This window comes from Watersipora subatra, chromosome 4 (assembly GCF_963576615.1).
Source record: "Watersipora subatra chromosome 4, tzWatSuba1.1, whole genome shotgun sequence".
Taxonomy (NCBI): domain Eukaryota; kingdom Metazoa; phylum Bryozoa; class Gymnolaemata; order Cheilostomatida; family Watersiporidae; genus Watersipora; species Watersipora subatra.
Window position 1 is genome coordinate 65911115 of NC_088711.1, and position 19458 is coordinate 65930572.

Below are 19458 nucleotides of genomic sequence, written 5' to 3' on the forward strand. Positions count from 1 at the left end.
GTTCATTCATGAGCAAACAACCCTAAGAAAATAATGCTGGCAAATTCCGATGTGCACGTCTCTGTATGTACAGTATTTGTCCGGCGCCAGCGACCGGTTGCGTTTCAGTTGTTCATTTACATAGACATCTATTTTACATTGTGGTAGTATTAATAAAACGATTAACCATAGATCGCCAAATAGACACTTTACGGCTCTAAGGAAATAGCTGCCAATCTTAGATTATGCTGGTTTATACAAACAGGCGACGCGTAAATATACACTACTTTTAGGATACAGTGCTATACACTCTTGCCGTTCAGTTTCACGCGTTTGTTTTTTAACATTCTCCTAACGCACAGCAATGGTATTCGACTCGGAGTTGTTTTAGTATATAATTTTGTATACGGGATTATCAGCTTGACTTACGATATGGATTTACAATGGTCGGAAGAAACCTTCTCGATTCCACGTTTGATAGACAACGTCGAATTCCCACAGATTCTTCAATTGGTGAAGGTGACACATTCATCAAATCCTAAAAATGACATTAATTCTGCGAAACATTACAGTCATAAGAAATCTTTTTTAAAACATGGCGACATCATAAAGCTTCACGGGGTGAGAACATTTAAAAGGGTGATTCTAACTGGTGCGGGTTCTCTCACTCAGACAGAACATGTAGCCACAGAGTACGGTTACCTATCACCTCCCGGTAGCACATCAATTTACAAACAATTTAGTGTACCGTCTAATTACTCGATGCCTTTACAAGTATTACCTTTCAAGGGAATGGATCATATCTATGAGACAGCAGGTGATTTGGTCGCTGAGCATCCACGACCCAACGCAGTTATTGTGAATAAGACTATATCTATACCAGAAAAGCACTGTACCATCAGCGAAGGAGATGTGCTGGCCATCACCTCAGTTGATAAGAGGTGTACTAATACAGGAGTCGTAGATTTTCTGATATGTAAGCACAATGACAAGGCAATTGGTTTGCCCATGTCATGTGTTGGCAACTTTACTGCTTTACAAGACGAAACACTTCTGACACTCAGTGACCTGGTTAGCAAACACGTCGATATTGGCTTTCCTCAGAAAATACGTTTCCACGAGCTGGCCACTCTTGATAACATTCAAACGAGCCGTCAGACGATAACTCGAGGTGGACAGCATCATTTGATACCAGAAGAGGAGTACATAGCTGAGAATATTGTAAAACAGCAATACCTGGTCTGTACTCGATGTGTGGAAAGTATGAATGGACTGTCTAATGTTCAAGTGTTTTACATTCCGGCGACTTGCTCGTTAATGAGGGACATGAAGGTCAGGTTACCACTATTTGCTGATACTCAGTCTCGTGAACAGGTGCTAAATGGCAGATATTGTCCAAATTTGAGCATGAAAGATATTTTGGATGTTTTGCCTATCGAATTAGTGGGACAGTCCGATGTCACAGCTTGGAAATTGAGTGAAGTTTTCTACGAAAGTCCTCAACTTCCTCCGAGAAAGGGCGTTCATGCTGCCGATGCAGGTATGTAACATTGACTGCACGATAGACAGCAGAACTGTTCTGATTGATGAAAGGGCTTTTTTATTTCATATCTTCATAGTTTATGGTAATTTAATGTTCTTTGCTGAGGAATACCGGCTTAATGTTTGAGACTCTTGCATAACCTTGTAGCGGAATGTGTCTTATTAATAACTATGTTATAGGCTAAATAGATTAATACCAAAGGTATGGTGACACAGCTGCTTACCTTATTTTGATGATATCGCAATCAGAGAAGGTCACACATCTGCACATATGTTGTGGTGTAAGGCTTGCACCTTTTTATATATCCATATGTGTGTTTTCTATGTAGGAAATGGCATCTTGTTTATAGCATTATAATTATTTGTGCCCTGTGCATCCAATACTATTAGGCTCATACAGTACTGCCTGAGCATAATTATAGGTTTGAGATACGGTCTCCCAAAGCAGGCTTAAACTGTTTTTATTTCAAATTTCCTTGTTCTTCATACCATGAATTGCAATTTAAAAAAATGCATACAAAATGCTTATGCTGTCAATTTGGAGTTTTTAGAGCTTCCTGATCTTTTTAACTAGTGATGGCTTGAACCTTTAGTGGCACAGGCTTCCCTTCCCATATCCTAGCAGTTGATTGAAAGGAGCAAAGTTTACAATAGGAAAGCTATGATATATTGTTTAGTCTCTATTGACTGGACACTCAAGCACTGGATATCCAGTGCATTCACTTGAGGTCAATTGATTAACAACGGAATAGAGTCTAGGCCTACTCATAATCCTAGGAATACATTTACTAATCCGCACTCTAGCCCAGTGCCGGTCGACCTCTAGCCCCTCTCCAGTCTCTCTTCAACTCTTCCTACAACAGTAATTCAATCATAGCACCTCATGTACTAATTTCATGTCCCAAGTTGATCAACAGTTCACCTCCTGCTCAACTTGTTGAAAGTAGAGGTGATGCAATCGCAAGCATTTGTCTCAACATGGTACATATCCCATTTTGGATGCCTACTTGTACTGAGGGAGGCAGCTGTAATAGTACTGTAGTTGATATCGCACGGTTGAGTGAGCCTCACCAGTTGGACAATAAGTGTTATGTACCTGTTCCTCTGGTTTATTACCTGTAAGTTCTCCAAGTATTGTGGTTTTACCCAATCGGTGTGGAATGGAATGATGCCATGTACTTCATGGTTTTTGAACCAAAATCTAGCTCAGCTAATGTTGCTATGGCCATATTTAGATAGCCAAATGTGTAGGTTTTGTACTCATAAAATATCGTGACAGTACTAGTTGACGTAGCGGCTCATTCACCTCGCATGACTCATTACTCAAATACAAGAAGCCTGATCACTGATTAGCTACCGGTACACTGTCTAAGCCCCTCCTACCGGAACCTCACCGGAACTCTGTAACTATTAAGCTAATCAGATGGCCAGCTCAGGTTCGCACCTGTTTCAAGCAAGACTAGTACTAGTAATATATACCGAAAATTCTGGTGACTTCTTAGCTAGTTATCTATCTAGCCTTGAGACTGTAGGAACGCCGTGCCACGCCTTCCAGATCATTCTTTTTATGTTACAAGCGTTTATTGCTGCATTACTCAACTGTAAGCACTTCCTCCTGTCTGGCCCTGTCATCTTTCATCATCCACCTGCTGCCCATGGTATTCATTCAAAAACATGTTGTTATGCTCCAGTTATCTCAGCCATTTCAAGTCAAGTCTCTAGTTCCAGGCCTGATTAACTGTGTTTTCTTCAGCTAGCTATTGGCACTACCTAGAGTGTCAGGTATTTGAGCATTGCTGAGAAGGCTAAGAGCTGACACAGTCGATTAGCTACCTTCTTAGCTACCATTTATTGTCTTCTGTAAGACAAAATAATCTAAATACTTCTACGCATTTGGTCATGGCTCCCTCTACTTTGATACAAAAATACCAGATTATTAGTTTGATAAGTTTAGTATTCATATAAGATCCTATATAGAAGTATCATTCTGTCTAATTAATATTGTTAACTCGTTCTACTCTGCCGAAAATGTCTATTTTGCGTATCAGTAAAGTGGGTTTACTCTGCTCATAGAAGGTTGAGGAGGTATCTATTTTATAAATTCACTTCGTGACAACAGTACAGGATGTTATACTCCGTATAGCTAAGTACATGTATTTATATAATAATGGTTAAAGTCGATTAGCCGTGTGTCCTAGGGAGCCGTGTGTCCTAGGGAGCCGTGTGTCCTAGGGAGCCGTCACACGCTAGCAGTTCTGTTAATAGTTCATAGCCTATGACAACATCACATTCCTTTACCACCTGTTTCTCTGACAACGTCTAGCATCATCTTACAGCCATATGAATATCATGGCATGTGAAACATTTGATTGTGTAGCTAGGGCGGAATTTAAGAGACTGTGTATGCTGCAAGACACAGATTTGCAACTTTGTTGGAAGAATTAATTAGATTTTACCCGCTGCGCTGCGTGCTTGCTGTGGCACATTTTATACATATTTGAATGTTTCAGTTTTCCTTCACATCAAATGCTCTGCATACAATGACATTGTCTCCCCTTTTCATATACACTGATGGTGTAGAGGTGATCAGATAAACTGTACACTCATGCCATTACATTTTATTTGAAAGCGTATATTTTGATGTAGCATAGATGTTTTAGGCTTCATTATCACCTACGTATTTTTTGTAAACTGTTTTCGTCTTAAGCCAGAATGCCTATCACTTGAAAGCAAAAGTGCTCAACCAAGCTTGCCTCTAGCCCGTGTGTGTTTAATGGTTGTAAGGTGGCTAAGTTTTACTCAACAAGATAGATCATATTCTCAATGGCTCAAACAGAAATGATCAATTCTCTGTTATGATTTCCTCAGCTGGTAGCAGTACAAGTATAATGTATGGCGAGATGTTGAATACAGTGTCACACTCACAAGTGTCACACTCACAAGTGTCACACTCACAAGTGTCACACTCACAAGTGGCACACTCACAAGTGTCACACTCACAAGTGTCACACTCACAAGTGTCACACTCACAAGTGTCACACTCACAAGTGTTATGTATAAATCTTCTTTTCCCCTCAGTGGTTTTTCCCTTATTCAGTCGGAGCTTTGTATTTCCGGTGACTTTATTAGGTTCAATTAGAAGGGTAAAAGGCGTTTCCTGTTACACTCTTGTTTGCTAATTTGCAAAGCGTGCAAAGAGTACGAAAGTTGATCTCACATTTATTTGAACAGAGTGAACGATGAGGTGTCAGGTTACAGCATTAGCTGATGACTCTAGAGGTGTCTCCCACAATACACTCACTTGTCTTAACTTGCCTAACTCTAGAGGTGTCTCCCACAATAAACTCACTTGTCTTAACTTGCCTAACTCTAGAGGTGTCTCTCACAATACACTCACTTGTCTTAGCTTGCCACACAGCTAATCGCTGCTCCTATCAGGGTTCTGTCAAACCATGAAAAATACTGAGCAAAGTGTTAGAGGCCTCTGAGTCAGTCTTATCGACGCTGGTATGGAAAAATGCTCTGCCAATATAAACACTTCCCGGGGTTGACAGGCATTTCTATAAATGTTAGTTCTGTCTTCCATGCTTGACATTCTTTGTGTCATAGATTGACTATTTATAGCGGCTAACTTCAAGTTGGACTGTCTTCGCTCTATTACAGTCTCTCTGATATCTACTGACAGCGGCGGAGGCACCGGAAGTGGCAACTACGCCAATGTCAAGTTGAACCCACGCATGAATGTCTCTGAATCAAACATTAGCAGTGAGTTCTTTTCTATATGCGCTCATGTGATTCTCGTATTCTTCTAGTGGCAGCGCTGCCGAGCTGCCTAGAAACAGAAGGGCTGTTGTTATTCCCATGTTCAATTATTATAAGTATGTAGCGGATGCCTTGCACTATCTGCTGGATACTTTTGGTGAAACGTTATCCTGCTAATTTCTTACACAAAACCTCAACAAGCACTTGTTGGTATGTTTATAAGCTGACCTTGTTGATTAGAGATGATAAGATGAATAAACATGGCTAGTCATTCCTTTGCCTTGTCATGCCCAGCTCCTCTGCTACTATACGTACATGTAGGTACTTACAATGGGAACCCAGGAGGACATTGGCAGCTCCTTAAACCTATGTGTATGTATGAATAACCATTATTTTTTGCAGGGCTTGTACAAATGTCTGGTGTCAAGGATAATATGCCCAGCTCGCGGCTTACAGATCGGGTAAGTTTTTCTTATCAATATGCAGTCCGATGGGGCAGTTTATAGGACAGCCTGTCATAGACCGACCTGTTGTAGGAGAGTTCATCGTAGGCCAACATGTCGGAGGGTCCATCGTAGGAGGATCCATCATAGGCCAGTTTGTCAGATGCCGACCCATTATAGGCCAGACTGTTTAGGCGTGGTCACACGAGCACCGAGCCGACTTAGGATAGGTTCGGTTCGGAGGCTGGTTCGGTTCGTGGCACATGTCACACGGCATCCGAAGTCACTTCGCTTCCTAGATACCATACGTATAGAGACATGACACGGTTTCATTAGTAATTGTTGTTATGTATTTGACTTAAATATTTCTATTGTAAACAAAAAACTTTGAGGAACAATTATAAATTATAATTACGCCGCAGATTTATCAGAAGATCGTTCAGCTGCTCAAAATAAATCACTCGATACAAAGATTTTGCTAACCCTTCCCATCAACATAATTGTATTTTTTTTATTAACATATGAATGTTTTTCTATGCTGAGTACATAACAAACAAAAACAGTCTTTATCATAGTACTGTGGTTTTACATAAATAAATCAGTCAACGATACTTCATCAGGATGAATATGACACATTACTTATATTCCACACGAAAGAAAATCACAACCATTCCCTTACATTTATGCAAAACTTAAGTGCAACATCTTACATTTATGTAACACAATCACAAGTCTGGGTGAACCTTGTGGTAAATTGCTTCATGTTGTTTATTTAACGAAATAAATGTATCGTCCCATTTCTTTTTTAACTTTACTCACACGCCCGTAAGGAGAAATGTGACGCGTGCTCGCTAGAATTCTAGAATTTTAACCAGCCAATAAGAGCAAGGGTTCGGCACGAAATTTTGAGCAGTACCGAAATAGTTCGTTTCGGCTAGAAATGTCTTCGGCCGAACTTTTTACAGCTGAGAGCGACGTCGTTTTGCGTCATTTAGTTCGGTTCGGTGCTCGTGTGACCACACCTTTAGGGTCCCCTAATTTAATCCCCTGTAGTTCTACTCAGTGGTAATAGGACAGCTTATTGATAGCCCAGAGCTCAGGCCCAATTACCACCTCTCAGTCTCAGTCAATGTTTGCATAAAGCCAGAGCTCTCCCCCAGGCATTTGTTTTGAGAGACTCATGCTAGTAATTCCTAGCGGACAGAGTGATCAATCGGGTCTGCTCCCTCTCAATTTACCCGTTGTGGTTAATTACCGAAGTAGTTGAAGTGACTCACTTGTACCTGTACAGATGCTTGCTGGTGAAGAACAACCGCTGTTGAGTCGGGGAAACAGCCCCGAGATGGCCCGTCAGCAAAAGGGACAGATGAGAACTCCTGTGCTACAGAGGAAGGGAGTGTCCACTCCGTGCACCCCTGAAAACCGCAGAAAAAAGGGTGACCATTCAACCTGGAGCGAGAAAATCTCTCTTTCGCTAGATAACCTTAAGAGGACATTTCGGAAAACAGAAAGTGAGGGGAGAGAAAAGTCAAAGATAGGTATGTCATATATTCACTGCTGTAATTCATGAATGTCTTCTCTTCACGTCTGCCATGGCTGTTTACTTTACAAATGTTTGAATAGTCGAGTGAGATGCTAAATGGATTGTGAGACGATCTTCGTCTAGTTCCTTGTTCAGATTCATCAACTACCTCTGCTCAATGTCAAGGACTCTTGTCCATCCTGATACCTCATCTGTGTGTACAGAGTTGATTTCAGCTTGTTCTGTCCAGTGGAACCTCGGTTCTCGAACGCTTCGTTTCTCGACCAATTCGGTTTTCGATCAAAAAAATTGAAATTTGTTCATCTCGGATCTCAAACATAAATTTGGTTCTCGACCAAACCAGAGCATACGCATTTGAATTAAACGTTCGGAACAGCTTCGGAAACAGCATGAAACATTCGTTAACACAGGGAGAAGCAAGTTACGCTTCATAAATTCTTTACAAATAGGAAGGAACCATCTGGGACAACGTCCCTATACCGAAGAGATTTGCTAGGGAGACAACTCCTCCAGTTGAGTTACTTTAAATTGTTTTGGAGGAGGATTCTCTTTCAAAGATGTAAAGTAAACGTGCCATTGCTGTTTATATTTTCTTTTTCACACGATTTTTGATGTAACTGATCTGTTGTATTTTTCGCTGTTTCATTAACAATTTCTGCAATTTTTGGTAATATATCTTAATCTAGAATGTTTTCGATGTTTTAAGAGCGAAACATACGAAATGTTTACTTAGTGTTTTCTGTTTTCATCATCATAGATAGCAAATCTTTTATCAAAAATGAACACGATCTATATCTACCCGTTTTTATTTATAGTATGTAGTATACAGTACAGTTTGTTGTGTAAAATATTAAAAAATTACTTTACCGAAGTTGTTATTTCGACTTGGAACGGATTAAAATTTACATACATTAATTCTAATGGGAATAATTGTTTCGGATCTCAAACAACTCGATTTTCGAACAACCTTCTGGAACGGATTATGTTTGAGAATCGATGTTCCTGAAATGGAATGCCGGAATGGTTACTGACACCTTCTCTGTGTAAGGAGCTTCTCCGGCTAGAGCTTTACCTTTTGACTAATTATTGACACACTCAAGTGACTCGCATAAGGTCGCAGTAAAGTAATTAGATGTCTTTCCTTTCTTGGCCGGAGATGACTCATCTCTACCAACATCTGCTAGTTCCCGCACTAAATGACCCCCTAGTTACAGTCCTCCAACCGTCTGCAGTAACAAATTCTACCACAATTCTCAAACTTGCATCCAACTTATTTGTGAGCCAAGTTGAACAAAGCCTGAGGAGAACTATTGAGGTGACAGTAGGGTGGGTAAGTGCACAGTCTTGTGTGGTTGCTGCCATATTAGCACTCTTATACGTGGTCGCTGCCATATTACAGGTGATGGATCGCAGCGTGCCGACAGCTTTGAAAATCTATCCATGAGCAATGGGGATGATTCCGCTGACTCCTCTCCTGAATCGGCCTCTTGCACGACCTATGCCAACGCTAGATTGGTGTCTGGGCAGTCGGAAGGATTTGTAGGCCGGGTGAGGCCACCGCACAACGGCAGCAAATGTACTCAAATACAGGAGCTGTGGACACCTCCCTGCTCTCCAGACTACAGAGACCACACGACCCCTTTAGACACTTTCAGTGAGTAGTCTTGTATCTTAGAACAAGCATTCACAATATCTTACTAGATTTTATCAGAAAGTAACAGTTTCTATCATTTGCGATTGTTTTTAATGTCTGAGATGATCTGCTTCAAGATTAAAATCAACAAAAATTGATCGCAGTTAAAAGGCTCAGAATCTCATAGACAGACCACTATGGGGTTGTTGGTGTGTATCTGTCACAATCTGAAAAAGCTGTTAGCTGTGCTGGTTCCTCTGTTTTATGCTTCAGATATTTCCTTTTCAGTCATTCCTTGAAAAAAAATAATTGCAGGCCAGTTTCTATGTAGTCCAAGAAAATTTAAATTTATAGCTTTTAAGGTTTATGAACAAATAAAAAGTCAAGTTAATAGGGTTAATAGTTGTTAATATTGTTAATATATTATGGTTATATATTGCTATTACTTTCATTGTAAGCTATTATCTTGCACTAGTTATGCCTATAAGCAACCTGTAAGCAACCTGTAAGCAACCTGTAAGCAACCTGTAAGCAACCTGTAAGCTACCTGTAAGCTACCTGTAAGCTACCTGTAAGCAACCTGTAAGCTACCTGTAAGCTACCTGTAAGCAACCTGTAAGCTACCTGTAAGCTACCTGTAAGCTACCTATAAGCTACCTGAAAACCAGTTTTAAAGGTTTTTGGCTCTAATTTGCAATTGCGTTTGATGATAATATCGCTTACGGATGTTGAAGTCTTTCAAAATTGCTGCCTCCATTCATCAAAGATTCCTTAAGACCAGTTTGTAAAGGTTCGTTGTCGTAGGGAAAGCGTCATTCAAAGGGTCCAACCTTTGTAGGTTTGTTTGTTTCTATTAATTGATATAAAAGGTGAACAACATCGCTTCCCAAACACTTTATGCATCGCTAAATAATTGATGACGACAAATAAGTTTTCATCGTTAAATCAATCATATCTCCAGTTCAGGCTCTTCCCGATGTCTATGCTTTTGTACTACATATATCTGCTGCTCTTCCCAATGTCTATGCTTTTGTACTACATATATCTGCTGCTCTTCCCGATGTCTATGCTTTTGTACTACATATATCTGCTGCTCTTCCCGATGTCTATGCTTTTGTACTACATATATCTGCTGCTCTTCCCGATGTCTATGCTTTTGTACTACATATATCTGCTGCTCTTCCCGATGTCTATGCTTTTGTACTACATATATCTGCTGCTCTTCCCGATGTCTATGCTTTTGTACTACATATATCTGCTGCTCTTCCCGATGTCTATGCTTTTGTACTACATATATCTGCTGCTCTTCCCGATGTCTATGCTTTTGTACTACATATATCTGCTGCTCTTCCCGATGTCTATGCTTTTGTACTACATATATCTGCTGCTCTTCCCGATGTCTTTGCTTGTGTACTACATATATCTGCTGCTCTTCCCGATGTCTATGCTTTTGTACTACATATATCTGCTGCTCTTCCCGATGTCTATGCTTTTGTACTACATATATCTGCTGCTCTTCCCGATGTCTTTGCTTTTGTACTACAAATATCTGCTGCTCTTCCCGATGTCTATGCTTTTGTACTACATACATCTGCTGCTCTTCCCGATGTCTATGCTTTTGTACTACATATATCTGCAGCTCTTCCCGATGTCTATGCTTTTGTACTACATATATCTGCTGCTCTTCCCGATGTCTTTGCTTTTGTACTACAAATATCTGCTGCTCTTCCCGATGTCTATGCTTTTGTACTACATACATCTGCTGCTCTTCCCGATGTCTATGCTTTTGTACTACATATATCTGCTGCTCTTCCCGATGTCTATGCTTTTGTACTACAAATATCTGCTGCTCTTCCCGATGTCTATGCTTTTGTACTACATATATCTGCTGCTCTTCCCGATGTCTTTGCTTTTGTACTACAAATATCTGCTGCTCTTCCCGATGTCTTTGCTTTTGTACTACATACATCTGCTGCTCTTCCCGATGTCTATGCTTTTGTACTACAAATATCTGCTGCTCTTCCCGATGTCTTTGCTTTTGTACTACATACATCTGCTGCTCTTCCCGATGTCTATGCTTTTGTACTACATATATCTGCAGCTCTTCCCGATGTCTATGCTTTTGTACTACATATATCTGCAGCTCTTCCCGATGTCTATGCTTTTGTACTACATATATCTGCTGCTCTTCCCGATGTCTATGCTTTTGTACTACAAATATCTGCTGCTCTTCCCGATGTCTATGCTTTTGTACTACATATATCTGCTGCTCTTCCCGATGTCTATGCTTGTGTACTACATATATCTGCTGCTCTTCCCGATGTCTATGCTTGTGTACTACAAATATCTGCTGCTCTTCCCGATGTCTATGCTTTTGTACTACAAATATCTGCTGCTCTTCCCGATGTCTATGCTTTTGTACTACATATATCTACTGCTCTTCCCGATGTCTTTGCTTTTGTACTACATATATCTGCTGCTCTTCCCGATGTCTATGCTTTTGTACTACATACATCTGCTGCTCTTCCCGATGTCTATGCTTTTGTACTACATATATCTGCTGCTCTTCCCGATGTCTATGCTTTTGTACTACATACCGTATATACTCAATTATAGGACGCACTTTTTTGACCTGAAAATCAGCCTACATTTCACCTGCGTCTTATAATCGCAACATACCACGAGGGGCCATGTGTTTCTATGAAGCAGCACCGATTATCAGGCCACTGCTATACCGTATACCATGTATACGAGAGGGGAATGGACACTCGGTAGACGGAAGACAATCGCGGCGATTGAAACTGTTTTTAACTCCACTTATTGCTCGCAAAAATGTCTTCAGTCAACAAATGTAAGCGATCTGCATACGACGCATCTTTCAAACTGAAAGTTGTTCAATACGCTGAAACTTGTAACAACAATCGTGCTGCTGAGTTTTGGACTGCTGCTGAGTTTGGAATTTCTGAAAAGCAATTCAGAGACTGGCGAAAAATCAAACTTGAATTACTTGAAATGCCACGTCACAAAAAAGCCCGTAGGGGTCTCCAAACTTAATTTCTTAATGAAGAAAATGAGCTGAAAAACTGGATTCTCAATCTTCGTCAAGAGGGTTATATTGTTACCCGTTCAGCAATCCGTCTGAAAGCCAAGGAGTTAATAGCAGATCCCAGTTTCAAAGCATCAGCTGGCTGGTGTACTCGCTTCATGCGTAGACAAAAATTAACGATGAAGAAGAATTCCACGGCTTTTGAAAATAAACATTTGTCACTTTATTATGTAAACACTTACTTGTAAAAATTGCTATGAATTTCATATTTCTATGTCTGAGTGAGGTGATAAATAAATGGAATTATGTTTTTATTTCACGTTTTCGTAGCTTTTCATTATTGAGTCAAACGGACGCCTTTATAAGGAAGATTAAGATTGATTGCTCACTTCCAAGATATAGTCACGTGACTGACAAGAAAATAACAACCAGATTCGTTTTCAAAAGATTTATTCATGACAAACAAAAACAACACAAAAAAACAGCGCATGTGAAAAGATTTATTGATTCCAATTACAAAATTGATTGCCGGCAGACTTCAGTTGAATTCACTCCAGCGTTAAAACTTACCTGTCAGTCAGTCAACTGAGCCCTAAAAGTGAGAAAACAATCGATTGATCGTGCGAAAATTTCACTTGTGAAGAGATCAATTGAAGTGCGTCCTATACTGGAATTACCCTTTATTCTCAATAATTGGCTGAAATTTATGCTGCGTCTTATACTAGGGTGTGTCCTATAATTGAGTATATACGGTATATCTGCTCGGGCATTGTTGATATACTCTACCTTAATGATATGAGGATGGTCAGAGAAACGGGTAATCATTTTCTCCTGCTAATACATATATTTGAAGTTTGGTAAATTTTCCATTGACAGCAAAAATCGCGAGAGATTTTACCTGTCATGAGCGCATTGCTAGCTTCTGGCTGCAAAATTTATATTAACCATAACTAACTTCTTCACCTTTGCTACACCAAATATCGGCGAGTTGAGGCTAACAAAAATGCTTCTAATTTAAACTTTTTCAAAATTCATTCATGCAAGAATGAATTTTAAAAAGGACGACTGTCATTTTATTAAAGAAATAAAACAGACCAAACCTTTGGTTTTGAATTCATTTTAAAGCCCAGTTAATAAGGTTAGTTGGAGTTGTCTAAGTGTAACTCTGAAATTCAAACTCTTACTATGAGCATAAGCAGACAACTCCTAATAATAATAATATTTTTAATTGAAATGTCATGGTGTTGGGGAAGATAAGTTGCACTGACATGCTTGAAGGACGGTAACACGATAGCTACCGATTACTGAGCAATACCTACTGTACAGCTTGGACTGTTCATTCCCTGCCTTTTTAAAGGGTGAAAACATACAATATGGGGCGGGAATGCATATTAGTTATCTGGTCAACACATGTAGCCACTAAATTTCTAATAAATATATGAAAATACAGAGCAATAGAAAGTCACCGACCCTCTCAGCCATGCCCATTTGATTAATAATAAACTTACTGTCATGGACTTTACAACAACTGGCCACACAATTTTGTAAATTAAGCTCACCACAATGGCAAACATTAAGAATGATTGAGATCTTTTGGAGTTACTTCCTCATTGATTATATATTTTATTCAATCTTACATTTGTACATATTTACCTTATGTTAACTTGTTTTGTCATTCCACCGCTCCTAGTTTACCAATCACATAATGTATCTATGGCTTCAGAAAGGATTCCCAGAAGTACTTCCACTGCAGGGTGTTTAAGAATTCTGAGAATTTTAATCTTGGCTTCTGGAGAGATAAACTATATATATAAATCTGTTTTGTATGCTTTCCCTGACTCTGTACTTCGGTGTGTTCAGCTATAGCTATTAAAATTTAGGAACGAAATATCCGTTTCATGCTGGATTTGAACTCACAAAGATTACAACTGCATGATTGTAAATCAATTTCCTAACAACAAGTCTACGAAGGGATTCCATAGCTCTCATTATATACTTACCCCGTATCCTTTGCGCGATTGTATTGTATTGCATACGCTAAATGTGCGCTTTTTATTATTAATTAATATCTTTTGCATTTGTTAGTTTTGAAATTTTTCAAAAGTTAATTTTTTGCTGCCATTAATATTGCCATTACCCATTATTGTAATTTGTAAAAATTAATTTAAATTTTAATTTTAAAATGTACCATTTTAATTTTAAAATGTGCCATTTCAATTTCAAATGTGCCATTTTAATTTTGAAATGTGCCATTTCATTGTCAAATGTGCCATTACAATCCTATTTCCGGTTTTACATACGTTTGATTACCAGATCTGTAAAGGCTAAATTCTTTTCACTTGGACAATTGTATCATCTCGAGTAGGAATAGCCTCTACATTCTATCTCCGTTCGGTCAGACAAAGTACCAGACAAAGACAGTCCGATATCTCATTTGTACATTTGTACCAGTATCGAGAGGTACTAGTATCATCGTATGCAAAGTTTTGATGGATAGCTTCCGTTGCAACAGTGATATTTTTTATACACACACTTCTATGCACGAACTGTTATTATTAACTCAACATATTCATGATTTTTATTTTGTTTTCTCAGTTCATATTAATTGTATCATTACCGAATCATTTTTCATTGTAATTGTAGCAAACCAGACTTTATTTAGCCATTACTCGCTAATTGTTTCACATTTACATTTAAACACTTTTACAGTTGTTTTTATTTCCTCTTTTAATTTATTTAAACTGCACAAAACACTTTTCTCATGATATGAAGTTTGAAAGTTAGAACGGTAACTGTTATGTAATTCGTTAAATAAAAATAAATTCTCTGTTTAAAGACTTTTATAAACGCCGGGCATTCAACAAGTAATTACATATAAATACGCATGAAACATGATTTTTCTCTATTAGGCAGAATTGGTAGTTGGTAGAGCCCATTGGATTTGCTTGTTTTACAGCAGCATTCGCTATAGAAGAATGATTAGTTTTGAAGATAACTTGTATTGCCTTAAACCGTAGGGTTCTGTGCATTAATCACAAACCATTCAACTCTCTTTTACAGCAGTGTTTTACCTGTTTTAGAGTTTGGACCGTCTCAGCAGCTTAATTCATCTGGCCCGATGGCCTTGGTCAGGCCTGCAACAGGCCTCCAGTTTGTTCCTATTGATGGGGGAAATCCGCTACAAAAGGCATCAACCACCGGAGAGCAAAAGTGCCAGAACACTCCTGCCAAGTCTGTCTCAGCTCATCATATATGCTCTGTAGACAACAGACGCTCTAAATCACCTCGAGCTGCTCCTCGACAGATGAGGGACAACTCTGGTATTGCCAAAAACTATGAAAATCTCGAACGCTTGTGTCAGCCTCCTCCCAAGTACTCTGACACACAAATTTTACCGCCTCCTAGCAGGTGCTCCGGCTACTCATCTAGTGGTTCCCGGGGTAGCTCCGAGAATGACTTGGTGCATTATCAGCTTGACACCATAAAATCGGTGGATATGATACCAGAAGATCTCTCAACGCTAACTGTCCCGGGCCTCGCAGATTGTTTACACCTGTTTGAGTTACCGAATGTCGCTCAAAAGTTTAAACAGAATCAAGTCGATGGCCAGTTCTTCATGATTATGACTGAGCATATGTTCCGTGATGACGTCTTTAACTTCAGTGAATTTGAGTTACTCAAGCTGAAACAACTGAAGGATGGCTGGAGACCGAGGCTATGATTGAAGGATGGCTGGAGTTCGAGGCTATGATAAAAAATCTGTTTATCTATTCCCTTATTATGTCTGCATTCTCCATTTCTTTGCAATGGTTACAGATGATGACCAAATGGCAAGGAATCGATATTATTACTGTTTGTATTATTACCTTTTACATGTAATTAATCTTTATCCATGTATAAAACAAAAATTCTTATTTAGGTAGTTAATCTCACCTGTGAGGATAACTCAAGTTTGTTTTCATCCATTTCACCCATATTATTGTATCAAAGCTATTCTATATTATGTTATATTAATTTACAAATAAATTCTGTGATATGTTTGATGTGGAATACTAGCTAAAGAGTCGATGGTAGTGGAGTCCATAATAGCGGACATAACTAATGTGTCTGACAGAAAACTGCCTATGGATTGCACCAAGTGTGTGGCGCAATTAATTATGTGGGGCTGGTATTAGCCACCTAACATGATCAAGTACTAAGAGATGGCAGACTAAGAGTAATAGACCTCCGTTTAATACATTTTGTGAAAGAGCTGGCATCAGTCTCGTCCGGTTGAAAAAGGACTCCATCCACTCCTCTGTGTGCCAGATCAGCATTCTCCAAACCATCAGCAGATAAAACAGGTTGGAAATCGTTTCACATTAAACTTGAAGCTTAAACTTCTCAACAAGTTGTACCCGATCATACCGGTCGAACTTATTAGTGATACGGAGTTACGCACTCTTTTACAATAAAGGAAAAACAACTACTAATTTCGTTGCCCATGATGGTAACTGTGATTTAAAACAGAGTTATCTGCTCTCCCCAAAATAGTTCACTTGTGTATCCTGTACCGCATGTTATATACAATACATCAGCACAATAATAGTTTTTGGAATCCTAAAGTAAGCCTTAACAACATGATAAATTCAGAATATAAATGGTCTGCGACTCTTGAAATAGAAGTTGCAGTAGCAGTGATTTGAACAGAACGTTTCAAAAATTTTCTTCAAGAGTAATGGATAGAAAAGAGAAAATGCTGTTCTAGACAACTGCAGCCATCACTATCACCACATGTTGGTCATCATAAAGTTTCTTACAGAAATGTGTAAAACTGCAATTCCATAGACTATGAACGTAAATTCTGTAAGCACAAAACTTTTAAATTCTGTAAACTAATAACCAAGTGTATTGAGAAGTTGTTAGTTACTTGTTTATATAACATGTAGTCTTTATGTGCTGGGTCTTAAGTCTAGCAAGATGATCAAAGTGCACAGCTACGATTTCTGGGTTGCTTCTATGGGCGATCAGCCTAAGGTCTAGTGATGTAACGTAGCAGGAAGAAGTTAGTAAGCCTTAAGCCACGTCTCTCACTCACCGCAAGTTCTGTCAAGAAAAAGCGTGCTATCAAACTACCATTCATCAGCCTACTGTCAGGAGAGCACATGGTAAATAGAGGTGGTATGGTTAGCAAGCTAATCCCTTTTGTTACAAAGTACCATCAATCATCGATTTATCACTATTGCCTAGCAATTGCTTCATAATCCTTTGTTTTTTGAATGATTAATTTAGCCATAAACACCTTTGGATACAAGAGCGAGGCAAGTACTGCAGGCTAGCGAGTAGTAATTCATGGATAAGCCGTGTCTACCACACTCTCTGGCAGAGGGATAGAGCTCATGAAAGCGCATATCCTTGTTAGAGAGTGAAAAGTAAGCCTCTCTGGAATGCATTCTATGGTAAACAACATACAGTTGACTTCTGTTCTTCGCTGACAACTTTCCGTATTCTGATGCAACGACATGAACAATACCATGGTTGTGGATGATCTGTGAGAGATAAACATACAGCAGGTGATATGTGTTATCTCTTGAGATATGTAAAAACCGATGAGAAATGTCCGTTTCGACTGTCCATCAGCAGTTTCCATAAAAAACCTTCGGTAGGGTGAGTTGGTTCCTTAGAAGATCGGCCAAGCTCTGCCTAAACCAAACGCTCTCCCCGTACAGAAGTAACACATTCGTTTTCTGTTCATTCCATGGTTTCATTTGATCAAAGGAGTCTTCCTTGGCTCAGGCAAAGGACAGGAGTTGAGATCTTTACATATCAACTAATTTCATGATTTGGACTGTAGCCTCTCTCTAATTTTTAGTAAATACTTATAAATGATTTTCGAATGGCTCAGAGGCTGTGGCTGAGTTGCACCAGTGGCACTCAGGCCAGAATCATCTTCAGTCACACTATGCAGTCTAAATTAGACTTTGTTTTCTTGTGGCTGCCGGCTGCCAATTTGTGTCTTTGCCTTCTCAATGACTTTCGCAGTAAGATTCTATTGTCAGCGCTGACCCTAAAGCTGGATAACAAAGCAAGGGTCACATTCTATTGTTGTTAGAAATTACATCAATCATTGCTTTCGGATATAGTTGTTCAGTAATGCACTAGGCATGCCACTCCTAGCTGCGCAGCTGCAGTGCCGTTATATAACGCCCAGAGGCATAAGCGAGTAGAAGCGCTCAAGCGTTCTACATCTCTCCAAGCATGACAGAAAAACTTTGTACGAGTCAGAAACATCTACTTGTCTAAAAGCTTTAAATATCTCCAAGTGTGCAGATCACCACGGCGATTGCCTTTCAATTTTTAAACTTCCATTCTGTTGTTTGCCTTTTGTAGCCCATTTTGTTCGACTTTTAGTTAGAGATTTTTTTTCAGTAATGTTTAATAAAGCGTGATTAAGTGATGAAGACTGAAAGAGACAGGAAATAGGAGCTTGCAATGAGCTAACCAACCAGATATATATAGAAACAGTTACTATCCTAATGCTCGCATCATATCATCTCAAACATCTTTCTATCAAATTAAGGCTTTTATCTTGCAGCGCTAATCGCCTCTAATACACCCGTCAGATACATAAATCTATGAGTAAAGGTAGACGCAGCTAAATATATACACAGGAGGCCAAACTTATTTTCACCACACGTCTATTAGCAGAGCACGTGGATGCATTTACATGACATGAAGCCTGCGGAGCCGGTGAGAAACACTACCAAGCGTGTTCATAAACAGCCCTTATGCGTAGAAGATCTGTAATTGTAGGGAATTATGCAAAATAAACAGAATGTTTACGGGGTGTGTAAAGGCAGCATTCTGAACAGGAAGAATTAGGTTGGGCAGCATTGCACACATACAAGCCACTCTTGCAACAAGCTTTCATCTCATAATAATGACCAAGCTTGAGAGCAATTCGATTATATGGCCATCATCATGGATAATATGGCAGCTATGTGCCGAGACCTAGCAAAGATACGATTAATATTGAGAGTAAATATTCTTATCCTACATAACTTTACGTATGAGTTATTTTAGAAGTATTTCTGGAATATCTGTCAATATCGGCGGTATCTTCATGCTTGAAAAAGAAAGTTTCTCGAGTTTACACGGAGCACAATTAGTAGACAATAAAAACTAATGCCTGGTAATAATGAAAAAAACCCCAATAAATAAAATTACCAAAAATTTATTTGGAATTCTCACAAGCAAGGTATACAATCATGGAGGTTGCATTCTCAATATCGAGTTCAGAAGCTGAGTAAATTACCAATGAGATGAATAAAAGGGCTGTGAGGGAGAGACTACCAGCCATACGCGCGCTAGGCAGATGAGCTCTTGGGGTGCAGACAACTTCATGTGTAAGCAAGACAAATCATCCAATGATAGCTTTTGCTTGTTTCTCATTGGCTAGCAGTAAAAACATTTTTTTAGAGGTATCGCAAAGATAGGCCTTGTATTTAGTGTGGCAAGGAAGCGTAGGATT

At 39.2% G+C, this 19458-nt stretch overlaps 2 protein-coding genes across 2 annotated transcripts; one reads left to right on the forward strand and one right to left on the reverse strand.

Moving 5' to 3' along the window:
- Nucleotides 1–352: 352 nt before the first annotated feature.
- Nucleotides 353–15983, forward strand: LOC137393518 (uncharacterized). Its single transcript, XM_068080099.1, has 6 exons — nt 353–1519; nt 5185–5286; nt 5686–5744; nt 7018–7264; nt 8669–8923; nt 15029–15983. Exons 1-6 carry the CDS (start codon nt 412–414, stop codon nt 15667–15669), a joined length of 2412 nt encoding a protein of 803 aa, XP_067936200.1. The 5' UTR covers nt 353–411; the 3' UTR covers nt 15670–15983.
- Nucleotides 9852–11594, reverse strand: LOC137393057 (trichohyalin-like). Its single transcript, XM_068079446.1, has 2 exons — nt 11582–11594; nt 9852–11281 (listed from the first exon to the last, which is right to left on the reverse strand). The coding sequence occupies exons 1-2, from the start codon at nt 11592–11594 to the stop codon at nt 9852–9854; spliced, it is 1443 nt and encodes a 480-aa protein (XP_067935547.1).
- Nucleotides 15984–19458: the final 3475 nt, after the last annotated feature.

What these genes read in the sequence shown, in the direction of transcription:
- LOC137393518 (XM_068080099.1), top strand. Translation starts at nt 412, where the DNA reads ATGGATTTACAATGGTCGGAAGAAACCTTCTCGATTCCACGTTTGATA. An exon ending in CGTTCATGCTGCCGATGCAG is followed by an intron (nt 1,520 to 5,184) that starts GTATGTAACATT and finishes GCTCTATTACAG; the next exon opens with TCTCTCTGATATCTACTGAC. An exon ending in GAGAGAAAAGTCAAAGATAG is followed by an intron (nt 7,265 to 8,668) that starts GTATGTCATATA and finishes GCCATATTACAG; the next exon opens with GTGATGGATCGCAGCGTGCC.